This window comes from Bombina bombina, chromosome 6 (genome assembly GCF_027579735.1).
Source record: "Bombina bombina isolate aBomBom1 chromosome 6, aBomBom1.pri, whole genome shotgun sequence".
NCBI lineage: Eukaryota > Metazoa > Chordata > Amphibia > Anura > Bombinatoridae > Bombina > Bombina bombina.
The window spans coordinates 312,048,923-312,061,748 of NC_069504.1; the positions used below are offsets into that span (position 1 = coordinate 312,048,923).

A 12,826-nucleotide genomic window follows, 5' to 3' on the forward strand; every position below is an offset into this window, starting at 1 on the left:
TGGAGGATATCAAATCTATGATAGAGGAGTTCCTTGATAAAGGAATTCTGTGCCCAGTGGTTTCCCCCTATAATACCCCGATAAACCCAGTCCCAAAGAAGGATAATGAATATAGATTGGTCCAAGGTTTAAGGGCTATTAACGATAAAGTGGTACCTATTGCCCCCGATGCTACAACCTTACTCACGGCCATTCCACATGACACCCGTATATTTACAGTAATTGACTTGGCAAATGCATTTTTCTGAGGGCCACAGGTCTTTCTGGAACACTAACGGGTTAACTTTAGATGAGATAGGTTTGTTTTCCAAAGAGGGGAAGGTGGGTATACTGGAATGCAGTGCACTGCTCTTTATAGCACTAGCCCATGGTGTAAGACACCTAGGTATAAAACCAACAGTTAACTTGCTGAAACAGTCCTTTTATATTAGAAACATAGGTGAACACTGCAAAGCATATATTAACAGATGTATATACTGCTTACAGGCAAATACAGTTATTCCTAAAAAGGCTCAACATGACCACTTACTCCCACCTACAGCCCCATTTACACACCTGCAAATTGACACACATTCCAAAGACTGGCACTAAACAATTATATTTGCTTGTTATCGTTGACCAGTTTTCTAAGTGACCAGAAGCATTTGTTACCCAGAGGGAAGATGCAAAAACAGTTGCTAAAATTTTAGCCACTGAAAAAATCCCTAGGTTTTGTTGTCCGCTCCAGATAAATTCTGATAATGGTCCAGCGTTCATTTGTAAGGTTACCCGTGAGTTAGGACAATGGTTACGAATTAATTGGATCTTTCATATCCCATATCATCCTCAAAGCTCAGGGATAGTAGAGAGAATGAATCGTACTATTAAGGAAAAACATTTGAAGGCAACAGCAGGTACACGGGTTAAATGGCAGCAGTATTTACCTGCAATTTTGGCAGAAATCCGAATGACCCCAAATCGGACAACCATGTTGTCCCCATTTGAGGTCTTAATGGGTAGACCATTCCCGACTCCATGGGTGAATGGTTCGCTTATCATTAAGAATAGTGATTTAGATTGTATTAAGGAACAATATGTAAAGCAATTAATTGATAAGTTGAACGGCATCTATGGTGATGTATCCTTCCGTTTACCTCTCCCTGCACAGGAACCAACTCATCCTTTCAAGCCCGGAGATCTGGTCTGCATCCGTCAGCTGAATAGATCCAATAAAGGAGGTTTACCGTTCAGCAAACCCATAACTGTGATAGCCGTGACCAGCAGTACTGACTGACGACAGGGACATCTGGATACACGCTTCACGAGTGAAACTCTGTCCAAAGAGGGGAGAAGCGGGTGACAATGTATCGGTCACCCCTCACAAAGAAGAAGAGTGTGCCCAGGACTACAAGCAACTGAGCATGCCATTACCTCCTATTATGCATGCTCTGATGTAATGATGTCTGCCTAGCTTCTTCAGACATGCCACATAAGCCAAGCAATTAGCCTGAACCTGGAGATGTTTTCTTACTGTTACAGGATTATTAACTTACCTTTGTAATATGTTCTGTTTAATGTAACAAAAATTTCGACATTTTGGTTGTTTCAAAAAAATTTTTAGTATTCGCTGCAGCTTCCATCAACCATCTCTTTAACCTGCAGACTTATGAGTATTAAAAGGACTTTAAACAACTTGAGATGTTAATATACAATCTATAGATAAGCATAGTAAAATAACTGCAATATACTTTCAGTGGTGGTTGAAATTTGGTTATTGGAAAACAAATGCGGCAAATAGGATATTAATTTGTTTTCATTATGTTTAGACTTGGCTAATATGTTATTCTACAACATAAATGTCTTGTAATTACAAGGTGTTTACTGTCCCTTTAAAGCACAGGCTCTACTTCTTTTATAGAAATAAATGAACCATTCCACACCACTGTTTCCAAAGCTGTGTTTCATGGAACTGTGGAAAATAAGCTACCGGAAGAAATATGATAAAAACTAAGTTTTACCTTTCAGATTTTGGGAAGTAACTGAGTAGATTTGGTTATTACATGATCATGAAAATGACTTATGGATTCAAAAGAAGCTGTTGTGGGCTTCTGGGATTTCAATTATTAAAATTATCCAGAAGCACTGTTTAAATGTATTATTTCATAAAATAAAGATTTATTTTAATCCATAGAATGTTGTAAAAAGGCGACACTGAAAAAAAGGCTTCAAATGCTTACTTTATAGATAATGGGTCCTTTGCATCTATCTTTCACCTCTTTCTATATACACTACAAGGTGTTTCAAAATATTGTCATTAATTCTTATATCCTCAACTCTATAACCTAATCCCCATAAAATCTATCAAATCTACCAAAACTATAAGTCTGTGTTCTTTCCAACTGAAAGAAAAAAGCGCAAACAGGACTCAAGTGCAATAATAAACACAGTGGCACCAGCGCTCTAAAATTTCACACTTACAATGTTTATTATTAAAAATAGCATTTCAAAACATCAAAACACGACTTTCGTCCTCAATATTCAAAGCTTCAGAAACACTCTCCCTTCTGTGATAATACAGTTCGTTTTCCGTGTCCGCCGGAACTTAGAAAGTTTTAGGGGGAGGTTTGCTGTGCAAAATCCGGAAGCCCTGTGAGCGTATTCCTCTTAGGACTAGGGACTACGGATCCTCAGAAAGGTCACAACTCCTCGGCAAATACACCAACGCGTTTCATCTGCTATCGTGCAGACTTCCTCAGGGAGAATAATAGGTATCGTGATCACCGAGGAGTTGTGACCTTTCTGAGGATCCGTAGTCCCTAGTCCTAAGAGGAATACACTCACAGGGCTTCCGGATTTTGCACAGCAAACCTCCCCCTAAAACTTTCTAAGTTCCGGCGGACACGGAAAACGAACTGTATTATCACAGAAGGGAGAGTGTTTCTGAAGCTTTGAATATTGAGGACGAAAGTCGTGTTTTGATGTTTTGAAATGCTATTTTTAATAATAAACATTGTAAGTGTGAAATTTTAGAGCGCTGGTGCCACTGTGTTTATTATTGCACTTGAGTCCTGTTTGCGCTTTTTTCTTTCAGTTGGAAAGTTCCTGCTCTACTACAAGCGGTACGAAGGATACATTTGGCAAACAAGCAGCAGAGGTCTCAAGTGGGTTTTTACATTACTTCATCTGGAGGTGGTAATATACATATATATATATTTATAAGTTTTTTTATATATTGCTCATATATTTGACTCCATATTCTTGGGTAATCCCTATTACCCTTTGGCTATTCCATTTTTATAGGTGGTATATATTAGTGTGTCATTTCTTTTCATTTATCCTCTATTCATAAACTTTATTCATTGTTCCTAAGAGAGTTAGCGCCATTACATTTCTCTGTGTGTGAAGTCTGTGTTCTTGTAGCTTGCTATTGCATACTGCACTACTAAAACATTTTATGGACTCATAAGGGTAAATTTATCAAGCTGCGTTGGCACCTTTTACGGCTATGTGGAGCAGGTTTGCATAAGTGAGCCTACTCCACATATTTAAGAAGTAAAAACTGTTTTTTTCCCCTCTCCGTCACTTTAGAAGTGGAGATCAATCACCCCGACAGTCGCTCGTTCAGGGTGATTGACATTCCCTGCTCTAGCACGACTGGCTGAGCCAGAGCAGGGAGCACCATTGCACAAGAATCCTTGTGTGCAATGATCATTTTTGTGGTGACTGAAGGAAGACAGGTTCACTATTTCGGACCCTGTCCGTCTGACGGATGGTAAATTTACCCCATAGTAGTTGCCATATGAATTATATATTATTTGGTAACATTCAATTTCTTAACTCAATATCACTCTTGTGTTTTCCCACATTTGTGTTTTATATTATGCCTTCCTTTGAGTTTGATTGTGAAAAGTACACCATATATCATACCAAACAAAATGATGGATGCATACACAGAAAAAAATCAAACCCCCTCTAGTCATTAGGATAGAATTATTATTTAAAAGAGTTTATTATACTGTAAACAGAGAAAGAATTTTTCTGATTTTTACATTACAAAATGGTCTGGTTAATGTTTTTTGCCTGCTTTAGGATCACGCTGTGCACTGTTCCCACATATTATCTTTCTACATCTTGTCTGCACTTTTGAAATGTAAAACTATGGAAAATAAAAATATATGGAAATGTCATTTGTGCTATGTGACTAACATGACCAGACCGACAATTTAAATATTTGGATAAGAAATCATATTGTTTATTATTTTTAATACCACTAAGAAACATTACATTTTGTGGCAGACAGACAAATCAATTACAAGTGCATACATCTAGATATTGAGCAATAAGACAGATACAATTTTCCACTCAAACCTTTCAACAATGCCGTAGCAGTCTTTGCATATGACCTGAAGAACCGCTCGATAGAATAACGACTCTGAAGGAACCTTGTAAAACACAAAACAAAAAAATTAGAAACTAGGAGCCATAAACATTAGTTTTAAAATATGCTTCTAACAAACAATGTATAGACATGGAAATCCATATATACAGTAAAACATATTGTATAATTTAGTGAAGGTTGAGGTAAAACATGTACTTAGAGATGTAGTGAAGTAGTTCACAGCAGAGGGGGCCATACACATATATAGGTGATGGAACTGTGTATATACACTGGTTCTCAAATATAAAATGTCTTGAGTACTTTTTTATTTAAAATCTTGTGTGTTTTATCATTACAATTTTCAGAACTCAAAATTATTTATTCGGGTCTGCTTAACCGATCTAGAAGAAACCCCATTTAAGTCCAGAAAATTGACATACTCGAATTGCCCAAATTCCATACCATTATTTGGTTGTGTTTTTATAGTTATCTAATACAGACCAAAAACTATACTAAAAGGTTTTAATGCACTTGACTTACAGAAAAAATACCACTGGCAAAACATATCAATCCTAATAAGATTGATAGGTTACAATCAATGCCCCCCCCCCGCCATTTAAATCTGTCAGGATTCCTATGGGAAAACATTGTAAAGCAGCGCTGATGACTTTTCAACCAATAGAAGAGCTGTTGTTTGAATTACAAAAAACAATATGACTGCACAATCTTGTTAAAGTAACATAAGTAGTATGATGAGGTTGTACAGTTTGGAATGCCATTTATTAAAAAATAAGGATGCCTAAGCCTCAGATTGGCACCATATGAATGTACCCAATGCTGATCTCTGAGAACGCATAAGGCTGATTGGTAGGTATACTACATGCACATCAAACTAAAACACAAAGAGTACTTATCAAACAGTCCTTGTGTAAGCACAAAGCTTGGCACTGGGTATGTACACATGGTGCCAATCTAGAGTTAAAAAAGGCTGAAGCAGACTTTTTATTGTGTACAGTTATAATAGTGCAGTTTCTTGCAATACTATGCTGGGGCTGTAAGGGAGATGCAAAACAAACAAATAAAAACACACAAAAAACAAAACAAAAGAAACCCCACAAACTATAAGAAACTGAGAAATCACCAATGTGTAATTGGAATTCATAGAACTTCACGGAACGTAAAGATACACAGTAAAAAAAAAAAGCAAAACTAAAACAAGGAGGCAAATGAATACAGTAGTCATGATGACTGTGTAATGTGTTTGAATGAAGCCTTTTTACTTAATTATTAATATATTCATGAGACGTAAAATAACATTATAACATTTGCAGTCATTTTATAATTAACATTTTTTAATATCCACTCATCAACAAGCAAAATTGACCACTAGTTAATTTAAATACAAGTTTCATTGTTTTGAGCAAGTTCAAATACACAAGATACAGTATAATATATATAGCTTTTACCACATTGAGGAAAGCAAATAACATCTATACAATTCTAAGTGATGGGTGGGAGAATAATTTATTTCATTTTTTGGTTTCAATTATTATAAAACAAGAACATATTAGCTGTTAAAATATGAGTACCTAGATTGTATGCTATTTGTCGTCCTGAGCAGAGTTAAAAATCTATGTGTGCTGACTCAAACACACCTAAGAGAGAATATAGGTCACAGTGTGTGTCCAGCTCACAGAAAGTTATGTATAAAAGTCTGCATATGTGTACTGTAATTTAATCTGTGTGAATGCTAATTTGTAACTGTCGGTCTGTCTCAAAGCATGGTGTTCACTCTGCATGCATCTGGCAAACACACAGCATAGATTTAGCATTAAGACATACAAATACTGTACTTCACTCTGTCTTCTGCTTAAATTTCCATGTTAACTAAGTTCAAATGGGTTATACCCATACAAAACCATGGATGAGAGAGACTGGAAGGAGAGGTGATTTTAGTTTTAGGCTGACAATGAAAAAGGGTTGGGTTCAGAAGTAATTTAGATAAGTGGAAAACAGAAGTTGCTTCAGTTTTAAGACCTGAATGTCAAAGAGAATCTCATTCTCCCTCTCCTATATTATATCTAATGGTATTTGTCTGATTTGACAGGAGCATTATGTTAACAGGAAAGCTCCTTTACTTGTGCTTGTGGTAGGCAAACACCAAAAGACGCATTATCTGTGTTCAATCTGTCATCAAGTTATTGGTATTTTAATTTTTTTAAATATTTCATAAAAACGTAATGCAGCCTATTAAACTTAGTGATTAATGTCATTATTTGCTGTACCGTAATATAGTCCCAGATATGGGGTCTAAGTTAGACCCCATATCTGGGACTATATTACGGTACAGCAAATAATGACATTAATCACTAAGTTTAATAGGCTGCATTACGTTTTTATGACCGTCTAACACTTATGTGATCCTTGCACTAAAATGCATCAGAGTCTTTAATGTGCACATAGAGCTTGTATGAAACCTTTTACTTTAAAGGACATTTAATGCAAAATCAAATCCTCAAAAATGTTTAATGAAACATAGTGAAAAAATACATTATTTAGTCTATGTTGCTGCTGTTCCTATAATTTGTGATTCTATTAAAATAATAGTAGTTTATATGTGCTCATAATGCTTGATAAATGCTAAGCAAATACTAAAAATGACTTTAATGTGCCTTTTAAGTATCATAGACCAAATCTACTTTATATCACAGACAAAGGAAATAGTATAATAGTTACATGCAGATAACTGTTTATACAGATATCGCTATTTCTTTAATATAACCAAATATAGGAGACAATTTAAATCTATTTATTTCTTTATTAAAGGGACATAATACTCATATGCTAAATCATTTGAAACTGATGCAGTATAACTGTAAAAAGCTGAAAGGAAAATATCACCTGAGCATCTCTATGTAAAAAAGGAAGATATTTTACCTCACAATTTCCTCAGCTCAGCAGAGTAAATTCTGTGTAAAAAGTTATACTCAGCTGCACCCAGCTGCAGGTAAAAATAAATAAATAATAATTAAGAAATTAACTGCAGCCAATCAGCATCAGCAGTGCTGAGGTCATGAACTCTTACTGTGATCTCATGAGATTTGACTTAACTCTCATGAGATTTCATAGTAAGCTTCCTTTACCTGATTGGTGAAATAATATGAGAGTGCACGAAGCTCATCCTTTCAGTTGTCCCAGGACAGACACACTAATATGCTGCTTAGAAATTCTTTACAATGGGAGGTGGCTACTGAGGAACTTTTGAGGTAAAATATCTTTCTTTTTTACATAGAGATGTTCAGGTGATATTTTCTAATCAGCTTTTTACAGCTATGCTGCATCACTTTCAAGTGTTTAAACATTTGGGTATTATGGCCCTTTAAACTTTATTAAACCTTTTACTGTGCAAACCCCCAATATATACTTTGAAACCAAGCAGAAAATAGCACAAACCTACAAAAATTGGTATTTTAAAATAGGGGGGGGGGGGGGAGGACAGCACTCTTTTTAATATATAAAATATTTATTTATTAATATTTAACCCAATAAACATGAACAGATAGTTAAAACATAAATACTGCCTAAGTCACGTGAATATACATAAAACTGAAGGCTAACTAGAGTTGCCAGCTGTCTTCCACAAAAATACTATCTGTTGGTGTCTGGTCACAATGGTAGGTGGGGTCACATGATACCCCTGCAAAAGCCCACACTCTTGATCCTACCATGTATATTTTTCACAACCGACCAGTCACTGTACCCGCTTGGCATCCAGAAACATTCAAATCAATAATTGTACCTCTTTGAATGCTAGTAATACATGTAGTGATTTTGTCCCCTTGCCTGCTTCTCACTTTTTTCTGCTGAATGTATGCATTGAGGCATGCTGCATAGGAGACCCTTTACATTTAGCTAACAGTGGCCTAGATTTGGAGTTTGGCGGTAGCCGTGAAAACCAGCGTTAGAGGTTCCTAACGCTGGTTTTAGGCTACCGCCGGTATTTGGAGTCATTAAAAAAAGGGTCTAACGCTCACTTTTCAGCCGCGACTTTTCCATACCGCAGATCCCCTTATGTCAATTGCGTATCCTATCTTTTCAATGGGATCTTTCTAACTCCAGTATTTAGAGTCGTGGCTGAAGTGAGCGTTAGAAATCTAACGACAAAACTCCAGCCGCAGGAAAAAAGTCAGTAGTTAAGAGCTTTCTGGGCTAACGCCGGTTCATAAAGCTCTTAACTACTGTACTCTAAAGTACACTAACACCCATAAACTACCTATGTACCCCTAAACCGAGGCCCCCCCACATCGCCGCCACTCTATAAAATTTTTTTAACCCCTAATCTGCCGACCGCCACTTACATTATCCTTATGTACCCCTAATCTGCTGCCCCTAACACCGCCGACCCCTATATTATATTTATTAACCCCTAACCTGCCCCCCACAACGTCGCAGCCAGCTACCTACAATAATTAACCCCTACACTTAGGGACATAGAACACACACACACTTAGGGACACAGAACACACACACTTAAGGACACAGAACACACACACACTTAGGGACATAGAACACACACACACTTAGGGACACAGAACACACACACACTTAGGGACATAGAACACACACACACTTAGGGACATAGAACACACACACACTTAGGGACACAGAACACAGACACACAACACACACACTTAGGGACACAGAACACACACGCAATTAAGGACACAGAACACACACACTTAGGGACACAAAACACACACAATTAAGGACACATAACACACACACACTTAAGGACACAGGAAACACACACTTAGGGACACAGAACACACACACACTTAGGGGCACAAAACACACACACACTTAGGGGCACAAAAACACACACACACACTTAGGGGCAAAAAACACACACACACTTAGGGGCACAAAACACACACACACTTAGGGGCACAAAACACACACACACTTAGGGGCACAAAACACACACACCGCCTGAGGTCCACCTCACTGAGGACCCCCTCCTGTTTAATTAAAATGGACACAGATGATGTTTTTGACGCTTTTAATATTGTTCTACAATATTATACTTTGATGTTACAGGGAATCTTGGGAAAATTGAACTCTGATAGTAAAATACTAATGGATTTGAACAGGAAGACAATTATGACAAAGCAATAATTTCTTTTCTCTGTGGAAATTTTTGATTGTTTGTATTTTTTTTTTTTTGTTTCTTTGTTGTTATGTAATCTTTTAAAATATCTGAATAAAGAAAAGATTAAACTAAAATGGACACAGAACACACACACAGGTTAGTAAGATTTAATAAAATTGGAAAAATAGATTTAATACAGCATAAAGGTGCTGCAGATATATACATACATATACAAACATCCTATATTATGAGAGAGAGAGAGAGAGAGAATGAATGAATATCTCTAACACAACACGGCCCGTGTGAACGGGCTTTAGGACTAGTATATAAATATTACACACATATTAAATGTTTGTGTGTATAAATATATATATATATATGAAAACATAATGTGTGTGTAATATTTATATATGTTTTTGTGTGTATATATATATATATATATATATATATATATATATATATAGTATATATATCTCAAAAAGAAGTTGGTATATGCACTCTCACCACCGTCCTGCAGATGCCAGGGTGCTATTGGTAAGTATAAAGCAAATGAGAGGAAAAGCACTCACTGGACTTCTGACATCAAAGTAATATTTTATTTGTGACATTTTGGGACCACAGATGTCCCTTCTTCTGACAACCAGAGTGAATGAAACACACTTAAATAGGCCTGTATGACCCTCCCCTTATCAAGCTACCAATCATTGGAAACCGTGTGCAAAAAGGAATGTACCCACAATCTATCAAAACATATCATAAGCGTGTAGGATATACTATCATCTGTTAGTGAAAAAAATAATTACAATAATTTGTATAGTGTCAAACTCAAGTGCATAATTTGCATTTCCTCCTACAACAGGACAATGACCCCAAGCACAGCTCCAAACTATGCAAAAACTCTTTAGGGAAGACACGGTCAGCTGGTATTCTGTCTTTAAGGGAGTGGCCAGAGCTCAACCTTATTTAGCTGCTGTGGGAGCAGCTTGACTGTATGGTACGTAAGAAGTGCCCAACAAGGCAATCAAACTTGTGAGAGGTGCTTCAGGAAGCATGGGATGAAATCTCTTCAGATTACCTCATTAAATTGACAACTAGAATTCCAAAGGTCTACAAGGCTGTAATTGCTGCACATGGAGGATTCTTTGACAAAAGCAAAGTTTGAAGGAGACAATTATTTAACTTGTCAATGACTATATTTTCAAACTCATTTCATGTATGTTTTCATGAAAAATAAGGAAATGTCAAAGTAACCCGAAACTTCTGAACGCCAGTGTATGTGTGTGTATATGTGTGTGTATGTGTAACAACCCAAAAAGTTATTTTAATAATTTGTTTTAAATCTGTGAAGATAAACTGCAAATCACATGAAAGTCTATTTTCCTTAAAAGTGTGAGTATGTGTCTTTAATGAATTACCATGTTTTTCCTGTGAAACAATAGTAATAGATATAAGAACTTTTATATATTGAGTGAGGAGATAGATTAGTATACTCTTAATACTAACCGTAATTCCCCTTGTCTCATTGCTATGTGAATTTAGTATGGTAGAAACATAGATGTTATGCATTAAGAATCGTGATAAAAATAAAGGTTTAAAGCTCACCGGATAACCAAAGTTAAGACTGAGAGATATGAAGCAGATTTAAATGTGGATGCCGTGAAAACAGAGTGGTCGTAGAATCACAGTAGTAAGCTGGCAGTTCTGAGCGGTCTGAAAAACGGAGCTGTGTCGGCATCAGCGTGGTAGCTGGGAGGATGTTGGAGCGGCCGCTCGTGACGTCAGAGGAAGAACAACTGATCTCCCGTTCGGAAACAGAGCCACAGGCTGGAGCTTAGTTGCAGCTGATAGAGAGACTGCGGTGGTGTCTGGACAAGCTGAGTGACAGTTTATAATACTCTCAGTGAGAGGAGCAGGACAGCTTCAGGCAAAAAGTAAGTTGCAAAGTTAATTCACAAGGCTCTCAGAGAAAGGCTGAGTATTGACAGGAGTTAACCAGGTAATACCAAGCAATGAAGCTAAAGGCAGCATTGCTTTTAAAGAAGGCAAAAATGAGAATGAGGCTGAGCAGAAACTAACTTAAAGAGACAGTACTGTGACAGAGGGCCCCCTCAAAACGAACCACTCCGTGGTTCAAGGATGCAGACAATCCGGATTGCGGCGATGAAACAGGGAAACCAAACGTGGAGCTGACAAGTTAACCGAAGGTTCCCATGAATCCTCATCCGAGGAATAACCCTTCCATTGGATCAGATATTGTAATCTTCCAGAGACCTTCCTTGAGTCAAGAATGCTATGTACCTCAAATTCTCTATCAGGCTCAAGTGGTGGTTGATGAGTTGGATGTGTAGTAGCCCCTCGAAGGGCAGTATAAGGCTTTAAAACGCTAACATGAAATGTAGGGTGTATCTTATAATGAGAAGGTAGTTTAAGAGTTACAGTATTCTTGTTCACAACTTTGATGATGGGAAAAGGACCAATATAGAATTTATTTAATTTTTTAGTAGGTGTTGTTAAACGTAGATGTTTTGTTGACAACCATACTCGGTCACCAAGGGCATAATTCGGTGATGGCCTTCTCCGTAGATTATAATAATTTTGTTGTCTAGTTTGAGCCGTCTTAATGTTGTCTGAAAGAATGGAGAATGTTTCCGCTATGGTATTGGTTGTATCGGTTACAACTGGACAGGAACTGTCTATTTGGGTATTTAGATGAAATGTAGGATGAAAGCCATAATTGGCAAAAAATGGTGTTGTTTTTATGGAAGTGTGAAAAGAATTGTTGTGAGCAAACTCAGCCAATGGAAGCAAAGTGGACCAATCATCTTGATGTTGTGTGACATAGCACCTTAAATATTCCTCTAACCATTGGTTAGTTCTTTCAGTTTGCCCATTACTCTGGGGATAATAGGCAGTGCTTAGACGTTTCTATTTGTAAAGCGGTACATAATTCTTTCCAGAGTCGGGAAGTAAATTGTGATCCCCTATCAGTAGTAATGGATAGAGGCAGCCCATGTAACTTAACTACATGTTGAATCAATAGATTGGCAGTTTCTAATGAGGTTGGTATTTTATGGTAGGGGATAAAATGGGACATCTTGGTAAATAAATCAACTACTACCATGATGGTCTTGTTATTATCAGAATTTGGTAGCTCAACAATAAAATCAGTGGCTATGTGTGTCCATGGTTTTTCTGGAATTGGTAAGGAGAGTAGGTAGCCTGCTGGTTTTTGTTTCTCAGTTTTACTGATAGTACAAACCTCGCAGCTTTGTATATATGTCCGTATGTCATTTTGCATCTTAGGCCAACAGTATGATCTT

General features: G+C 37.0%; 1 protein-coding gene across 1 annotated transcript in view; it reads right to left on the minus strand.

Annotated features, from left to right (window-relative positions):
- Positions 1-12,826, minus strand: part of METTL25 (methyltransferase like 25) — a gene marked incomplete in the record, with an annotated part of 826,773 nt that overhangs the window by 127,693 nt on the left and 686,254 nt on the right. The window contains 1 exon segment of the mRNA XM_053716932.1: positions 4,348-4,421. Coding sequence (XP_053572907.1) covers positions 4,348-4,421 — 74 coding nt within the window.